Source organism: Danio rerio, chromosome 1 (assembly GCF_049306965.1).
Source record: "Danio rerio strain Tuebingen ecotype United States chromosome 1, GRCz12tu, whole genome shotgun sequence".
NCBI lineage: Eukaryota > Metazoa > Chordata > Actinopteri > Cypriniformes > Danionidae > Danio > Danio rerio.
In genome coordinates this window covers 848,717-866,964 of record NC_133176.1, presented here as the reverse complement: position 1 = coordinate 866,964, position 18,248 = coordinate 848,717, and the positions used below count along the sequence as shown (strand labels likewise).

The following is an 18,248-nucleotide window of genomic DNA, read 5'->3' as shown; positions in this document are numbered from 1 at the left end:
ACACACACACACACACACACACACACACACACACACACACACACACACACACACACACACACACACACACACACACACACACACACACACACACACACACACACACACACAGTATTAGACATGTGGTCAACACGTTTATTCAACAATATCATACAAACACTGAATGCTGAGAGAGGGGGCGGGGATTATGGTAGAGGGGGTGGAGTCACAGAGGCAGCAGGTGGAGTCTCTGTGTTGAAAGGAGGAGCCTCTGTTGAAGATGAGGGAAGCTCCACCTGTAAGAGCAGAGAAATGTCCATGTAGAATTAGTTTTATATTCACATTTAGATTTATCATTTTACTTTATTGATTAATATTTTCATTAATAGTTTAATTGAATAGTTTGAATTTATCTCGTTTTTCAGTGATTCTGTCATGTTAAAGCATCACCCTGAAGTTGTTGCAGGTTTTATTTCAGTATGAGGATGTATTTACAACTGAATATTAATATTGGGTAGGGGCGGGGTTTATTTTTTGAGCTCCGCCTCTCACTTGCAGTCAACTAACGCCGTAGTCAGACTAGACTAGAGCTTGAGCATGAAAGTCTGTCGTTCTGTCGTGAAGTGAAATGACTGCCTTGAAGGGTCTTTGGTACAGATGAACAAAAACTTTCACTTTTGGCTCGTTTCCACTGACTGGTACAGTACGGTACGGTTCGGGTTGGCTATTAGCAAGGGTCTCCTTTTGGTGCGTAAAAACTACGAGGCACAGGGTAAATCTGCTCTACTCCATGGCTTTGTGGCTGTTCATCAAGACGACGGCAAGGTTTGTTTGAGCGCTGGTCGACCATGGCTCGTTATTAAATGTATATGTAATTCCGCTGTAATCTCTCGCTGTGTATTTCAAACATGGCGGCTCTTTTGTTTTCATTCTGGCTTGTTGCGCAGGCGAATGACGTTTCTCTGTAAACCAATAGCGTTCAGCTGCCCGTCTCGCTCCGCCTTTTAGTACCGTTTCGAAAGAGTGCTGAAAAAGTGCTATGGTATAGTTCGGTACACCTTTTCATAGTGGAAACGGCCATAAAAGCGTATCAAACCCAACCGTACCACTCATTTAAGACCAACACTAGGCGGCAGAGAATTAAACACAATAATACTTGATGAACACTTGATTTCTGTTGGTGTTTAAGTGTAGTTTATTGGCTGTACCTTCAGTCGTCTGTGTGTTCTGCTCTTAAACACGTGACTGATGCTGTGTTTTATTTAGAAATGTTGTGCAATATTCCACACACACACACACACACACACACACACACACACACACACACACTTACCAGTCTCTCTGCTCTTTTCCGCAGCTTCCTCCAGACTGTATGATGAGCCTGAAAGTGGGATCAACACTGAGAATGAAGCAGACACACACTAACGCTGAAGAAAACTGGACTTTAAATCAAGAATGAGGAGATCTGCTCATCACAACTGACCTGAGCATCTGCTGTGTGTGTGTGTGTGTGTGTGCGAGAGAGAGAGAGAGAGAGAGAGAGAGAGAGAGAGAGTGTGTTTGTAAGTTAGATTATGTGTATGTGTGTTTGTGAGTGAGTGTGAATGTGTCTGAGAGTGAATGTGTGTGTTTGAGTGTGATTATGTGTGTGTTTATGTATGCGTAAGAGAGAGAGAATGTGTGTTTGTGTGTGTGTATGTGTGAGAATGAATGTGTGTACATGAACGTGTGTGTTTGAGCGTGATTATGTGTGTGTGTGTGTGTTTATGTATGCGTAAGAGAGAGAGAATGTGTGTGTGTGTATATGTGTGTGTAAGATTGTGTGTATATGTGTGTGTGTGTGTGTGTGTGTGTGTGTGTGTGTGTGTTTGAGTGTGATTATGTGTGTGTTTATGTATGCGTAAGAGAGAATGTGTGTGTGTGTGTGTGTGAGAGAGATTGTGTGTGAGAGTGAATGTGTGTATATGTGTGTATGTGTGTGTTTGAGAGTGATTATGTGTGTTTATGTATGCGTACGAGAGAGAATGTGTGTGTGTGAGATTGTGTGTGAATGTGTGTATATGAATGTGTGTGTTTGAGTGTAATTATGTGTGTGTGTTTATGTATGTGTAAGAGAGAGAGTATGTGTGTGTAAGAATATGTGTGTGTGTGTGTGTGTGTGTGTGTGAGAGAGAGATAGTGTGTATGTGTGTGTGTGAGAGAGAGAGAGAGAGAGAAAGAGTAGATGTGTGTGTGATTTTGTGTTTATGTATGTGTGTAAGAGAGAGAGAGAGAGAATGTGTGTGTGTGTGTGTGTTGTACTTACAGTAAGGTTGACGGGCAGTGAGAGCCCCTGAGCTCTGCGCTGGACTCCGCGTGTGTGTTCTGAGAGTGTGTGTATCGACGTGACCTCAAACTGAGAGCAAAGACCCGTGCGGGACACCAGTGGGGCGGAGCTCAGCGTCACATGATCTCCACACCTGAACACACACACACACACACCATAAACATAACACACTGATGCTCTAAACACAAGTTCTCCTGTGAGCACCAAGAAATGTTGTGTGTGTATGTGTTGTGTAGTGTGTGTGTGTGTATATTTTTGAGTGTGTTGTGTGTGATTGGTGGTTTTGTGCACATTGTGTGTGTGTATGTATGTGTGTGTATGTTTGGTGTGTGTTTTTGAATGTGGTGTATCTGTGTTTGAGTATGCATTGGGTGTGTTTGTGCATATATGTGTGTGTGTGTGCGATTTTGTGTTGTGTGCAGTCATGAGTGTAGAGTGTGTGTGTGTTGGATTTTTATGTCTTGTGTATGTGTGCTGAGTTTGCTTGTGTACGTGTTTGTGCATGTGTGTGTTGTGTATGCATGCCTGTGTGTGTGCGCGTGTGTGTGTGTGTGTGTGTGTGTGTGTGTGTGTGTGTGTGTGTGTGTGTGTTATGTTCACCTGTATAGTGTCACCGTCCCGTTCTGACTCTGAGCCGCTGCTTCTTCAACTTCCTCCTGTTTACACCTGAACACACACACACACACACACACACACACCTTTTTACAGCTAAACCAACTTACATTTTACAGCATTTATGATTATTCTTTTTTGGATATAAGCGTCTGCTAAATGAGTGTGTGTTTGCTGGACCTGCTCTGAGAGAAGATCTCCAGGGCCAGAGAAGCTGAAACCTCCAGCGGCTCCCAGGGCAGATCTCTGCTGATCATCTGCAGCGCGTCACGCGTCAGACTGCGCAGATTCTCCTGCAGAGCAAACACACACACACACACACACACACACACACACACACACACACACACACACACACACACACACACACACGCGCACACACACACGCGCACACACGCGCGCACACACACACACACACACACACACGCACACACACACACACACACACCGCAAAGTTTAACTCTAATGAAGTGAAATGTTTTAATTTGCATGTGTTTTTAAGCCAGTTGGTGTTTCTGTGTGGAGTTTGCATGTTCTCCCCGTGTTGCCGTGGGTTTCCTCCGGGTGCTCTGGTTTCCCCCACAGTCCAAACACATGCGCTATAGGGGAACTGATCAACTACACTGACCGTAGTGTATGAGTGTGACGGTGTAAATGAGTGTGTATGGGTGTTTCCCAGTACTAGGTTGTAGCTGGAAGCGCATTCGCTGTGTAAAACATATGCTGGAATAGTTGGCGGTTCATTCCGCTGTGGCAACCCCTGATAAATAAGGGACTGAGCTGAAGGAAAATGAATAAATGAATGAAGTAAAAACCCTCTCGGTTAAACAGCTCTTATATTTTACATTTAAACTGGTTTATTATTTCAGCTGACTTTTTTATTTGTATTCGATGTGTGTGTTCATGTTGGAGTTATTAAGGGTCAGTTCACCCAAAAATTCAATATATTGACTATTTACTCTCCCTCAAGTGTGTGCAAACCTTTATGAGTTTCTTTCTTTCTTTTAAACACAAAAGAAGATTTTTTTTGCAGCTGGAAGAGCTTCTGCTGAGTAAAACATACGCTGGAATAGTTGGCGGTTCATTCCGCTGTGGTGACCCCTGATGAATAAGGGACTGAGCCAAATGAAAATTACTTATTCAATTATTCAAATTACTTTTACAAAATGATCATGTGTTTTTGTTTCCTCAATACTTTTAGTTTCCACAGAAAACCCTGAATCATAATTGAAAGCAAATGAGATGCAGAGTGAGATGAGAATAAATCAGTGTTGAGGAGGTGTTTCTGACCTCTGTGGGCTTCCAGGAGTCCAGAAGCGGATCCAGAAGCAGATCACAGCAGAAAGCACCGGCCGTCACTGCAAACACAACCAGGGGGTTTATTATTTGTGCACATTCAAACTTTAAATATAAAAACTAGAGAAATGAAAAAGGAAAGCACAACATTATAAAGTAAGTAATTCATTAATAAAACTATGAAAGTGAAAACAATAAAATTTAAAAAATAAAATAAAATAAAAATCACTAAATTTCAGACATGCTTAAATAAAACGGATAAAAATTAAATAAAACAGAACAAATTCAATTAGATTTCAGCATAAAATAAAAACACAAGTTCTTTTAAATGTCCTTTGCTGAAAATAAACACACACAGTGAGGATCAGTCTGACCTGGCACTTCAGGAGTCTTGAGCAGCTCGACACTGAACTGATCCTTAAAGGCTGACTCCAGGACGAGACCCAGAAGAGCCGCACAGGAGCGCCAGTACGCCTGAAACACACACACTTTACACTGCATCAACTAGTCTTAATGTAAAGTAATACCTATTAAGTTCTTTGTATAGTGTTTTTAACAATAATTATCATTTAACAGCAGCTTCACAATATGTGCACATTACTGCAGTGTTCATGTGTGCTTCATCTAGAACTCCACATCTATACTCCTCTTAGTCTATGCTGACATCATCTTCAGCAGCTCAAACACTCTAATGGCGAATGGACAGACGGCTGCTTCTCACTCAGGGCTGCTGGAGATGCTAATGAGATGGAGAGATGGGCACTAGTGGGCGGGGCTTTCCCCTCTGATGATGCGTACAAAGGGAGAATGCCAATCACAGTGTGTCTGCATCAAGTCTGGTTATAATAAACACAATTAGTTCATGTTCATCATTAGAGGCTGCTGGAGATACACACACACACTGCTCACATGTAACTCCTTATTAAAGTGATTTCAGCATAATCTGTCCCCTTTAAACTCACGTCCAGCAGTTGTTCTGATTGTGATAATCTGTTTAGTGGTGAGGGAGTCTACCTGGTTGAGTGTCTGTGGGTCTGCATCTCTGAAGGTCAGCAGTGTGAGCTCACAGGAGCGGGTCAGGGGTTTGTGCATGTGCCACGGCTGACCGTCCACCAGTGCCAGCGCACTGCTGTTCACATGCCACTCGGACAGGTCTGACACACACAACACAACACTGGTTAGCATTGATCACAGTTCATTTAAAGCATGAAACAACAACGCCAGTGATTCTCCAAACTCCACACTGTCCTCACAGCTGGTTATTCGCTTGTTAAGTGGTGATATATCAGGCCCGCAGCCAGCCTGGTGAAAGGTTGGTTCTTTTTTTCTCAAAAAGTGGACCTTTTTGCAGTTACACGCCTCAGTTTCTATTCAACTATGAGATTTCAATACTGCGTTTTAGTGACTTTTTTGCTGGATTGGCTAGTCAGATTTGATCATAACCACACTTTTTGATGTACTAAAAATATTTCCCAAAAAATGCTATTAAATAAATTAAAATAAGATTCATTTTAAAAAATAAATAAAATTATTATATTATATATCATTAGGAAATATCTGTTAAAGTCTTAAAGAAAAAAAAACTGTAGTCTACTATCATCTATTAGAATAAAAACAAACTGGCCAGCATGCAACTGTCCTCAGTCACAATTTGGACATTTCAATAAAAAAATAATATTAATTACAACAATAATATTTATAATAATAATAATAATAATAATACAATATTAATTATTCTTCAGATTTTTTCTAAAACAACATAAAGCCTTATTACCCCTACAGGCATGGTCAGATTTTCTCCAGGTCATAATTTATTTTGTTTATATTAATTTCGTCCCAAAAATGATTAGACCGATCCAGTTTCATCTGGAATGCATCCAGATCACCTCCTGAAGTGGTTTGAGCGATTGGGTTTATATCCGATCAGAACAAAACGAATAAAGTGAGAAAAAAAAGCCTCAAAAACACAGACGTGACGGGACTGAGGACTCCCATTTAAAGCTTTCGTCAGACAGTTATTAAAAAAAAATGAATGGCAAAAATAGGGAAAGGGAGGTCATGTACTGGACAAGTCAATAAATATACAGGACGTCCCGGCTAATGGGGCCAGTTAGCCTAGAACCTCATGGATGGTGCAGATTTTCATCTGTTAGGAAGTTAGTACCTTTTGCCTTACCCTGTTTGGCAGTCAGTATCCATGAATGTCGCATCAAAGATTCAAATGTGACCACTCAGTGGGTTATGTCACGCTACTCGCGTCACATTACTGTGGCTTTGAGGCTCTACGGGATTCCAATTACTGGCCAGAGTTGATTAAAATGACACTATTACAATAAATATTGAATATAAATATATTATATTAATTATATAATAAATATGTTAAATTAAATGAAATAATTTAAGGACAAATTCAGGACCTTTTGGCCATGGACCCCCCCTGGCTACGGGCATGTATATGGAGTACTGTTTCAATCCGATACTCATTTAAACTGTGAAAATAAACAACTAATGTCCACTATTCAGTCACATCACACATTAAAGAGAATTTAATATCAAATCATGCTGTACGCTACAGTCTCTGGGCTTGCTGCATCACAAACAGCAATATTTGAACAATAATAAAAACTAATCACTGTCTGGTCACCTGATATTAGGCATAGATATATGTATATATTGTGATCGTGATTTTCGAAAGCATTACAGCGCTTTGTAAACATTTATTATTACCGTTTGTTGAGTCTCCCTGTACAGTTTGAGAGCGACTGGACTCGAAAGCTGCTTTGATTGACGTCACACTTAACAAGCGGATACATATACAACTTATCCACACACACACACACACACACACACACACACACACACACACACACACACACACACACACACACAGGTCTGAATAAACATGCATAGTACCAAAAGTGCATCAATATAACACCACATAATATTTTAAGTCATGTATTTGTTTAATTTCAGAGTTAACTGCACCTGATGACATGTGTGGTCACAATTTGTGGAGCACAGCGAGATCTTGGTTTAGTTTTGGAGACGCCTGCTGATTTTAAAAACTCATGAAGTGAGAAAGAGCTCAAACTGCTATAATGTACACTCACTGGCCACTTTATTAGGCACACCTTACTAATACCTGGCTGGACCTCTTGGTCTTCAGATCTGCCTTAATCCTTGGTGTCAGAGATTCAACAAGCTGCTGGAAATATTCCTCAGAGATTTTGCTCCATGATAGCATCACACAGTTGCTGCAGATTTGTCGGCTGCACATCCATGATGCCAATCTCCCGCTCCACCACATCCCAAAGCTGCTCTATTGGATTGAGCTCTGGTGACTGTGGAGGCCATTTGAGTACAGTGAACTCATCGTCATGTTCAAGAAACCAGTCTGAGATGATTGAGCTTTATGACATGCTGCGTTATCCTGCTGGAAGTAGCCATCAGAAGATGGAGACACTGTGCTCATAAAGGGATGGACATGGTCAGCAGCAATACTCAGGTAGGCTGTGGCGTTGATGCTCAATTGGTACTAATGGAGCCAAAGAAAATCTCCCCCACACCATTACACCACCACCACCAGCCTGAACCGCTGATACAAGGCAGGATGCTCCATGCTTTCATGTTGTTGAGCCGAGCATCTGAATGTGTCAGCAGAAATGGAGACTCATCAGAGCAGCAACGTTTCTCCAATCTTCTATTGTCCAGTTTTGGTGAGTCTGTGTGAATTGTAGCCTCAGTTTCCTGTTCTTAGCTGACAGGAGCGGCACCCGGTGTGCTCTTCTGCTGCTGTAGCCCATCCGCCTCAAGGTTGGCCGTGTTGTGTGTTCAGAGATGCTCTTCTGCAGAGCTCGGTTGTAACGAGTGCTTATTTGAGTTACTGTTGCCTTTCTATCAGCTGGAACCAGTCTGGCCATTCTCCTCTGACCTCTGGCCTCATCAACAAGGCATTTGCGCCCACAGAACTGCCGCTCACTGGATATTTCCTCTTTGTCAGAGCATTCTCTGTAAACCCTAGAGATGGTTGTGCGTGAAAATCCCAGTAGATCAGCAGTTTCTGAAATACTCAGAGCAGCCCGTCTGGCAGCAACAACCATGCCACGCTCAGAGTCTCTTAACTGCAGCAGATCCTCTTGACCATGTCTACATGCCTAAATGCAGTGAGCTGCTGCCATGTGAATGTGTTAACAAGCAGTTAGAAAGGTGTACCTAATAAAGTGGCCATTGAGTGTATAAGCAATATATATTACTATATAAGAACTCTTGTTTCTTCTAAAATCAGCTAATACTAAAGTCAGTCTTACTAAACCACAGATTCTGGAATGTTCTAGTCTAGGAAGTAACAATGTGGATAAGCCCCGCCTCCACAGATGATCCCCACCCACTTTTACTGCACTGCCTGTTTAGCCCTGTTAATATGCAAAACTGTCAGCCAATCAGAGCAGTTGGAGTCTATAATTGGTCATGCCCTTTGAATTTAATTTCATAAAGTAAAATGACAGATCGTCCCTCTAAATCACAACAGGGAAAACCAGCATCGACCAAAAGTGCATGCTTATCTGCTGTCTTGACTTTACAATCAATAACTGTGATTAATAATGGAGTGTCTGTCACCAAAAATCATCACATTTGCTGAAACACAGAGACAGCTGTGGATGAAAATGACCCAACAGCACACAAGAGTGAAGGGTCTACAGAGGAGCATGAGTATGAGTGCGATATATATATATGTGTGTGTGTGTGTGTGTGTGTGTGTGTGTGTGAATGAGACTCACGGCGTGCGCAGCTGTATGGTGTAGACAGGCCTCTGTTCATCACCAGCAGCGTCCCCTGCAGACCCGGCCCCTGCAGCTGCACCTCCACCTTCTCCACCCGCGGCTGCAGCGCTCGCTGGCGGAGCTGCTCTCTGGAGAACTGAGCACTGCGCTGAGCCAGAACCGCTGCAGACGACAGACGAGGAGCAGCTGCAGCGCTGGACACCATACCTACACACAAAACACACACCACAATGCAGTGCACACACACACACACACACACACATTATTCATTCATTCATTTTCTTGTCGGCTTAGTCACTTTATTAATCCAGGGTCGCCACAGCGGAATGAACCGCCAACTTATCCAGCAAGTTTTTACGCAGCGGATGCCTTTCCAGCCGCAAACCATCTCTGGGAAACATCCACACACACACTCATAGACTACGGACAATTTAGCCAACCCAATTCACCTGTACCGCATGTGTTTGGACTGTGGGGGAAACCGGAGCACCCGGAGGAAACCCACGCGAACGCAGGGAGAACATGCAAACTCCACATAGAAATACCAACTGAGCTGAGGTTCAAACCAGCGACCTTCTTGCTATGAGGCGACAGCATTAACTACTGCACCACTGCCTCGCCACACACATATCATGACACGTAAAAAAGTAGAGCAACTGTATGAGCAGCACCATGACTAGTTTCCCTCATTTTGAATAAAACCAGCTGCTAAACACTACTGAAAAAGATAATATACAGCCCCAAGGCAAGATCCTGATGAAAAAGCAGCTCTTCATGCACATTTCATCGTGCTTTTTGAGTATAATGTTAAGAAAACATCTGAATATACATATTTATTATTATTTTAATGCAAATAATTTAGCAATTACTTTATTTACAATTCATATCTTAAAGGCTGATTTCTCTAAATTAGCTTTTCCTCCTGGACTAAACCATAAATCAGCAGCACACAAGTTCACAATTCCATTCATATACACATTCTGAAGTTCATAAATAACACGCCTGACTGTATATATGACTATACTATGTTAAATGTTATCTCAAAATAAAATAATGATCTTTATTTCTGGCTGTTCTGTTTTTTTTTTATTGATAAAATGTTAAAAATAAATATCCAATGTGTCAAAAAAATATATAATTTTGAAGCAGACTTCAAGCTAAATTCACATTTTCGTGCATGAAATATATGCAAATTAGCACATTTAACTAAACAATACTTCATTTGCATATACATTTATAAACAAATATTTGTAATTCTGGCTCAGTGGTTAGAACTGGCCTCACAGCAAGAAGGCCACTGGTTCGAGTCGCGGCTGGGTCAGCTGGTGTTTCAGTGCGGAGTTTGCATGTTCTCCCTGTGTTGGCGTGGGCTTCCTCCACAGTCCAAACACATGCGCTATAGAGGAACTGATCAACTAAACTGGCTGTAGAATTAAGTAATTATATCATAGTAATGAGCTACACTTGCAATATATTGTAGTGGGTTTTAATGAGCAGTGTGTGTGTGTGCGTGTGTGTGTGTTGTAGTCGTGTATTATTAGAGTCATCATCACTCTCTGAAGGTCAGTTTGATCAGTGTTATGTGTGTTATTATGATCCACTTACGGCGCTGAAGCATCTGACCGACAGTCCGAGCGGTAGCCATGATCTACAGCTCACTTTTCCTGCACAATGTTAACAGAATAAACATACACTACACAAATAAACGTAGAAAAATCAAGTCGCTAACTGTCAGAGATCGGCGACATGCTTGCGCTGCTTCCGAGTGCAGCGATAAAAACATTCCGTGCGATCAGGGGAAGCGAGTTTACAGTTCCGTTCTGTGTTGCAAACATACTGCTTTGGGTGACATTTTAACTACAAGTACATTATAATACATTATTACATATTTGTGCAATAATTTATTTTACGTAATATATATATATATATATATATATATATATATATATATATATATATATATATATATATATATATATATATATATATATATATATATTGTGTGTGTGTGTTTGTGTGTGTGTGTCTATTTACTGTAGTAATAATAATAATGTATTATGCAAAAGTACAAGTAACTAATACTAAACCTTAATTTCATTCTAACACAAACCATATAGTAGGAATATGCTTTTGCTGTTAATTACTAATACGAAGTACTTATAATATTTACTATTATGAAACAAGTTATTTCAAGGACATTATACATTATTAAACATACATTTATATTACAGCATACATAAGCTCAGTAGAACATTCATGCATACATACTGTACATATCTTCTCTGATTGGTGTTTACTGCAATAGGGGCGGGGTCAAACTGTCACTCACAAGCGATCAACCAATATCAAATCAAAAACCCTTCCCTCCCCATTCTACTCTCTGATTGGTGTTTGCTGAAATGAGGACGGTGTCAACCTGTCATTTACATAAGATTAACCAATAGCAAACCACAAGCCAATTAACCCATTAAAATTAAGCCCCGCCCACATTTGTTATTGATGCAAAAATGGAAAAACAGCACAATAGAGGAGAAAATATCTGAGTGTTGAGACTGGATTATTATTTAAATGCATATTTAATTATTAGTGTGAAGATGTGATGGTCAGGACAAGGAACATCTCAAAAATGTAAAAAAACTGTTTGACCATAAAGAACGTCATTTTTAATGTACATGACTTTATTTAAGCCAAAAATCCATTGCATGAGCCAAAATTATGCTATCCCACAATATCAAAAATAATTATATATATATATATATATATATATATATATATATATATATATATATATATATATATATATATATATATATATATACATACAGTTGAAGTCCCCCAGAATTATTAGCCCCCCTGTTTCTGTTTAACGGAGAGCAGATTACTCCAGCACATTTCTAATCATAATAGTGTTAATAACTCATCTCTAATAACTGATTTATTTTCTCTTTGTCATGATGACAGTAAATAATATTAGACTAGATATTCTTCAAGACACTTCTATACAGCTTAAAGAGACATTTAAAGGCTTCACTAGGGTAATTAGGGTAACTAGGCAGGTTAGGTTAATTAGGCAAGTCATTGTATAATGATGGTTTGTTCTGGAGAGTATCAGAAAATATATAGCTTAAAGGGGTTAATAATATTGAATTTAAAATGGTGTTTAAAAATTAATAACTGCTTTTATTTTAGCCGAAATAAAACACATAAGACTTTCTCCAGAAGAAAAAATATTATCAGACACACTGTGAACATTTCCTTGCTCCAATAAACATCATTTGAGAAATATTTAAGAAAACAAAAATTTAAAAGGGGGCGAATAATTCTGTCTTCACCTGTATGTATATACTGTATATAAACTGAAATGACTGATAAAGTTAATTAGAAAAGTTAAAGTTTTGTACAGTGAGATGTTTTGAATATTTCCCAGTGATGGGTTGCAGTCAGAAGGGCATCCGCTGTGTAAAACACATGCTAGTTGGCGGTTCATCCGCTGTGGCAACCCCAGATTAAAGGGACTAAGCTGAACAGAAATGAATGAATGTTTTGAATATTATCCACCACTGAAACAGCTAAATCTGTTCATTCATGCTTTTATGTCCAAGTTAATTAGGTTTCATATACGTTTCACACAAATTCAAACTTTGTTTAATTGATATAAACTGTAAAGTTAATTAGATTCAACTTAAAATGTAAGTATTTTTTTATAGTGAGAAGCTTTAGATATTATAGCTAATTAAAACAGGTAAATAGTTTCCCATGTTTTTATGTTAATTCAATTCAAGTAGGTTTAAACTAAATGTTTTAATTCATAAATAGTATGCTAATTGATGTAAATGGAAATGACTTGTCAAGTTTACAAAAAAAAAAAATGTACAAGTTTTTCCTCAGTTTTTAAAAATGTAAGTTTTATTACAGTGAGAAGTTTTGATTATTAGACACCACTAAAACAGTTCATGTTTACTTGAAGTTAATTTATTAATTCATTCATTCATGTGTAAGTTGCTTTGGATAAAAGCGTCCGCTAAATGACTAAATGTACATGTAATTCGATTTCAACTATATATTTAATTCATACAAATTTACCTTGATGTTTTAAGTCAGTTTAATTGATGCAAACCGAAATGACTTGTAAAGTTTATTAGATTCAACTCAGAAATGTAAGTTTTGCAGTGAGATTGGATTGAGTTTTGAATATTAAACACCACTAAAGCAGCTTAATCAGCTAATTCAGTCATGCTTTTATAAATCAAGTAAGTTAATTAGGATTAAACTATATGTTTTATACACATTTAAACTTGATGTTTTAAGTCTGTTTAGCTTTTCACAGTGGGATTGAGTTTTAAATATTACACACACTAAAACCAGTAAACATCATTCATTTTATGCACCTTTAAGTTAATTAGGTTTCAACTATACTTTTAATTTTAAATATCTCATTAAGCCTTTTTTAATTTATATAAACTGAAATGACTGAATTATTTTTAAATAGTGAGATGTTTTGAATATTATACACCACTAAACCAGCGAAATCTATTCATTCAAAGGAGAATAAAAACCACAGCGAAAACATCAAAGAATGAAAATGAAAGTGAATGCGCAGTACACATGCTTGCAGGATCCTTTTATTTGCCTTTTAGTTGAAACAGAAACTACAAATACACTCAAAATATGAATTTTAATGTTTGTTCAAACTGCCTATTTAAATTAAGCTGAAGCAACACAATTCTTGAGGTTTTTGGGTGGACAACTTAAATATCTTAAGTTCAACTAACTTAAATTTGTAAAAAAGTAATTCCTTTCCCAACACAAATTGTCTGTCTGAAGCATTTTTTACAGTTTCAACTCCTAATCCTAACAATTATAAACTAATTATAAGCTAACCTAATTGTTTTTACACATTTAAGTGCACTGAACAATTAAGTTATCCCTCAAAGAGCAATAATTATGTCGTTTCAACTCATTTTAAATGAGTTTTTTTATTGTATGAGGCAAACAGATGAAGAGAGTGATTACTTTAAAAGTGAGTAAACCCGTTACCTTAAAACATACAAGTTGATTTTACCTAAAAATGTAAGCATTTCTGTAGTAACTTAGAACTGTTAAGCCCTCTTAACTTAATTTTTATAACTATGCACTTGCACTTTAAATAAATTATATGATCAATTAGTCATGACAGCATGTGTTATAGTTCATTATGATTAAGTTAATCAGGTTCTAACTTAATTGTATTAGTTACACAAGCTGTTTTAAGTCCGTTCAACATAAAATAAGATCATTTGGACTCAAAGTTAATTTAATTCAGCTTAAAATTGTAAGGCAACCACACTGTAAAAACTGATTAGAAAGCGAGTAAATCAATTGCCTTAACAGCAACGAGTTGACTTTACAATAATAAAGTAAGTAAACTCATTGCAACTTAATTTTTATAATTATGCAAATTGTACTCACCTTTTTAAAAATAAGAGTAAACTAATCACTTTTTTTTCCAATACACCTTTATTATATTTGTTTATTTCCAGCTTATCAATCTAGCAAAATGACAAACAGCAAAATAAATCTGCTCTTCACACTCCAGCATGTCTTCTAAAGCCAACACAAGCTATAACTGTATATTATATAGGAGTAATGAACCACAAAATATGTAATATTGTCATAATTACAGTAATTATATTTTAAAACACACGTGCTAAAATAGTCTGACACTGTAAACAGGGATTAGCTGACTTAAAAGGTGATATCAATTTGCAGAACTATACAAATTAAGTCAGCTTAACAGTTACATTGGGTTTACTTACATTATTTATTGTCAACTTGTTGCTTTTAAGGCAATTGGTTTACTCGCTTTAAGTAACTGATCACTTAATTAACTAGTAATAATCCTGAATATTGTGATGATCTCTCAGATAGTTTTGATGTTCAGACGGTTCGCTCACTAGCGCAAGATTAATGCTAACAGCATAGGTGTTCATCAGCACTAAACCCCTATCACGATTAGCATTAAACCTGCACCAGGAGATCAACGCACATCCACATCCATTCACACATCAGGAGCAGAATCTGCTGAGGACAAAAAATACAACAAGTCAGACATAAATCACAGTTATTAACAGATATACACTCAGAATATGCACATTTAACACTGAGATGCATGCATGTGGACGTCATATGCATCAGAATTTACAATAGTTTGGCGTATGAAGCTGAATGCAGAGTCAGTACTGGAACTATAATGTAAAAGAGGAGCACAGTTTCCATCATGCCCACACACACACACACACACACACACACTCCAGAGAGCGGCTGATCTGACCTTTAAATGCTGAAAACACTGACTCGCATCCATCTGATTTCACTGCTCTTCTTATTCCTAATGTGTGTGACTTTCATCAGTTTTAAACACCATGATGGAGTCTGAACACTTCTAAGAAGTGAGTTTAAAGGAAGGAAATGTGAAACCGCAGCCGCTGCAGTGTGTGTGTGTGTGTGTTCATCTGGAGCATGCATATTTACCTGTGTGACTGCTGCTGTTATAATCCTCCATCTGAAATATTCCACTCATGTCAAACAGATGCTCATACACCTCTCTCTCTCTCTCTCTCTCTCTCTCTCTCTCCCGTTAGGCACTGGCAGTAATGAGCAGCATATAGGGGAGCTGTATATATAGTGAGTGTCATGACTCATTGTAAAATCCCCAGGGGGAATTATGAGCAGCCCAATTATGAAAATCAAATGAGAGTTTAGGGTAAATTAAAAATCATCTCCACAAATCAATCGGTCACCATTATGAAAGAATATGCAGGAAATCAAACGTGATAGCGGGAAAGTTGCTTCTAATTTTAGTGGCGCCTGAGATCTGTTGATATCATTCACAAACATCCCAGAATAACATTTCATATGAACCCACATGTAAAAACACTACTGAAATTTACAGTGACAATTCATTACAAGTTATATTACTGCGGTTGTTGTGTTACCATAGCAACAGTAGAATCACCACCACAAATCAATTACTGTAGTTGTTGTGTTACCATAGCAACAGTAGAATCACCACAACAGATCAATCACTGTAGTTGTTGTTACCATAGCAACAGTAGAATCACCACAACAAATCAATTACTGTTGTTGTTGTGTTACCATAGCTACTGTAGAATCACCACAACTGATCAATTAGTGTGGTTGTGTTACCATAGCGACTGTAGAATCAGCACACAGATCAATGACTATCGAAAATACCCTAGGATCACCGTAGCAACCACATATACATATACATATATATATATACATACATATATATATATATATATATATATATATATATATATACACATATATATATATATGTGTGTGTGTGTGTGTGTGTGTGTGTGTGTGTGGGTAAGACTGAATGCTTCTTAAACCTTCAAACTTTTCAAACCCCCCCTCTGGGGAGAGGGAAGTTTGGGGTTCTTCCCCCGTGACCCGGCCCTGGTTAAGCAGATGTAAATGACATGATGACATCATAACATCATCCTGACAACCGCACAGCAACCATTCAGAATATCCTAACAACTACACACCGATCTAGCGCTCAACAAAATCTAGATTTTAAAACACTGTCCAGCTTTTTTTAAGTTTTTAAGCTTCTAATTGACTCATGCCTCAACACTTCATCTCCTCAGTATAGTTGATCCTCCAGATCAGTGATGATGTTGGGGAGTATGTCAGTTGAGTCATGAGTCAACCAGGGATTTTTACCTGTTGAGCTGAACCCATCATTCACAAAATGACTTTATCACGCAACTGTCACCTCAAATAACCCAGCACAGGTCACTTCAACTACTGTTCCGCCTGCTGGTTTTGTGTTGCCATGCTAATAATAATAACTTTAGTTGCAAGGAAACCGCCTGTGTCCTGTGTCATTCACCATTTAAACACAAACACAAACACAAACACACAAACACAAACACAAACACACACACACACACACACACACACACACACACACACACACACACACACACACACACACACACACACACACACACACACACACACACAGGTGGCCAATAAGCTGAAAATGAGAAAGTTACACCAAACCCACTGAGCGACTCATGACCAAATTGATGAGTTCATCCGTCAAAATACAGCAGAAAATGAAAGTAATTTGCATCACAGAGAGAATTAAAATGCAAACAACAGTCCATGTTAATTACTTTATAATTAAAATGATGTATTGAAGAGCTCTGCTTGATATTAGTTTATTAATTATGATCCACAGTGATGAAATATTCTCGTCTCGACTTTTATTGCATGCCTAATCATTCATTCACTTTCCTTTATCAGGAGTCGCCACAGCGCAATGAACTGCCAACTATTCCAGCATGTCTAACACAGCAGATGCCCTTCCTGCTGCAACCTAGTACTGGGAAACACCCATACACAGCATTTTTAGAGTGTAATCTACATCGTATGAAGTGCTCAAATAATGAATTTGACATAATAAGAGGGCAGTTTTTTGTCTACTCTTAATAAATAATAAATATACTGATTTAATAAATAATACATATTGACTTAATAAATAGTAAATATAATGATAATAATAATACATATATTAATTTAACACATAATAAATATATTGATTTAATAAGTAATAAATATGTTGATTTAACACATATTATATTGATTTACAAAAACAATACATATATTGATTTAATAAGTAATACAGATATTGATTTAATAAGCAATAAATATATAGATTTAATAAATAATAAATACATTGATTTAACAATTTATATATATTGATTTAATAAGTAATACAGATATTGCTTTAATAAGCAATTAATATATTGATTTAATACATAATAAATACATTGATTAAGTAAAAAATAGATTGATTAAATAAATAATAAATATATAGATTTAATAAGTAATAAATATATTGATTTAATAAGCAATAAATAAATTGATTTAATAAATAATAAATATATTGATTTAGTAAGTAATAAATATAATGATTAAATAAATAATAAATATATTGATTTAATAAATAATAAATATATTGATTTAATAAATAATAAATATATTGATTGAATAAATAATAAAAATATTGATTTATTAAGTAATAAATATATTGATTTAATAAGTAATAAATATATTGATTTAATAAGTAATAAATATATTGATTTAATAAGTAATAATTATATTGATTAAATAAATAATAAATATATTGATTTAATAAATAATAAATATATTGATTTAATAAATAATAAATATAT

The 18,248-nt window shown here is 37.2% G+C and overlaps 1 protein-coding gene and 1 non-coding gene across 2 annotated transcripts; both read right to left on the bottom strand.

Annotated features, from left to right (window-relative positions):
• Window positions 1–114: 114 nt before the first annotated feature.
• On the bottom strand, window positions 115–10,774 carry mrpl39 (mitochondrial ribosomal protein L39). The gene is made up of 10 exons (NM_199915.3): window positions 10,600–10,774; window positions 8,992–9,201; window positions 5,228–5,367; window positions 4,588–4,687; window positions 4,208–4,275; window positions 3,098–3,210; window positions 2,906–2,971; window positions 2,285–2,438; window positions 1,313–1,360; window positions 115–275 (listed from the first exon to the last, which is right to left on the bottom strand). Exons 1-10 carry the CDS (start codon window positions 10,637–10,639, stop codon window positions 186–188), a joined length of 1,029 nt encoding a protein of 342 aa, NP_956209.1. The 5' UTR covers window positions 10,640–10,774; the 3' UTR covers window positions 115–185.
• Window positions 10,775–14,927: 4,153 nt separating this feature from the next.
• Window positions 14,928–15,005, bottom strand: mir155 (microRNA 155). Its single transcript, NR_030099.1, has one exon. It is a non-coding gene; the product is annotated as a microRNA 155 (primary transcript).
• Between the last annotated feature and the right edge of the window lie 3,243 nt (window positions 15,006–18,248).

Coding starts and splice junctions, on each gene's coding strand:
- mrpl39 (NM_199915.3), bottom strand. CDS start 10,639: ATGGCTACCGCTCGGACTGTCGGTCAGATGCTTCAGCGCC. Junction 5,368..8,991: donor ACCATACAGCTGCGCACGCC/GTGAGTCTCATT, acceptor TGTGTGTGTCAG/ACCTGTCCGAGTGGCATGTG. Junction 2,439..2,905: donor GGGACGGTGACACTATACAG/GTGAACATAACA, acceptor GTGTGTGTTCAG/GTGTGGAGATCATGTGACGC.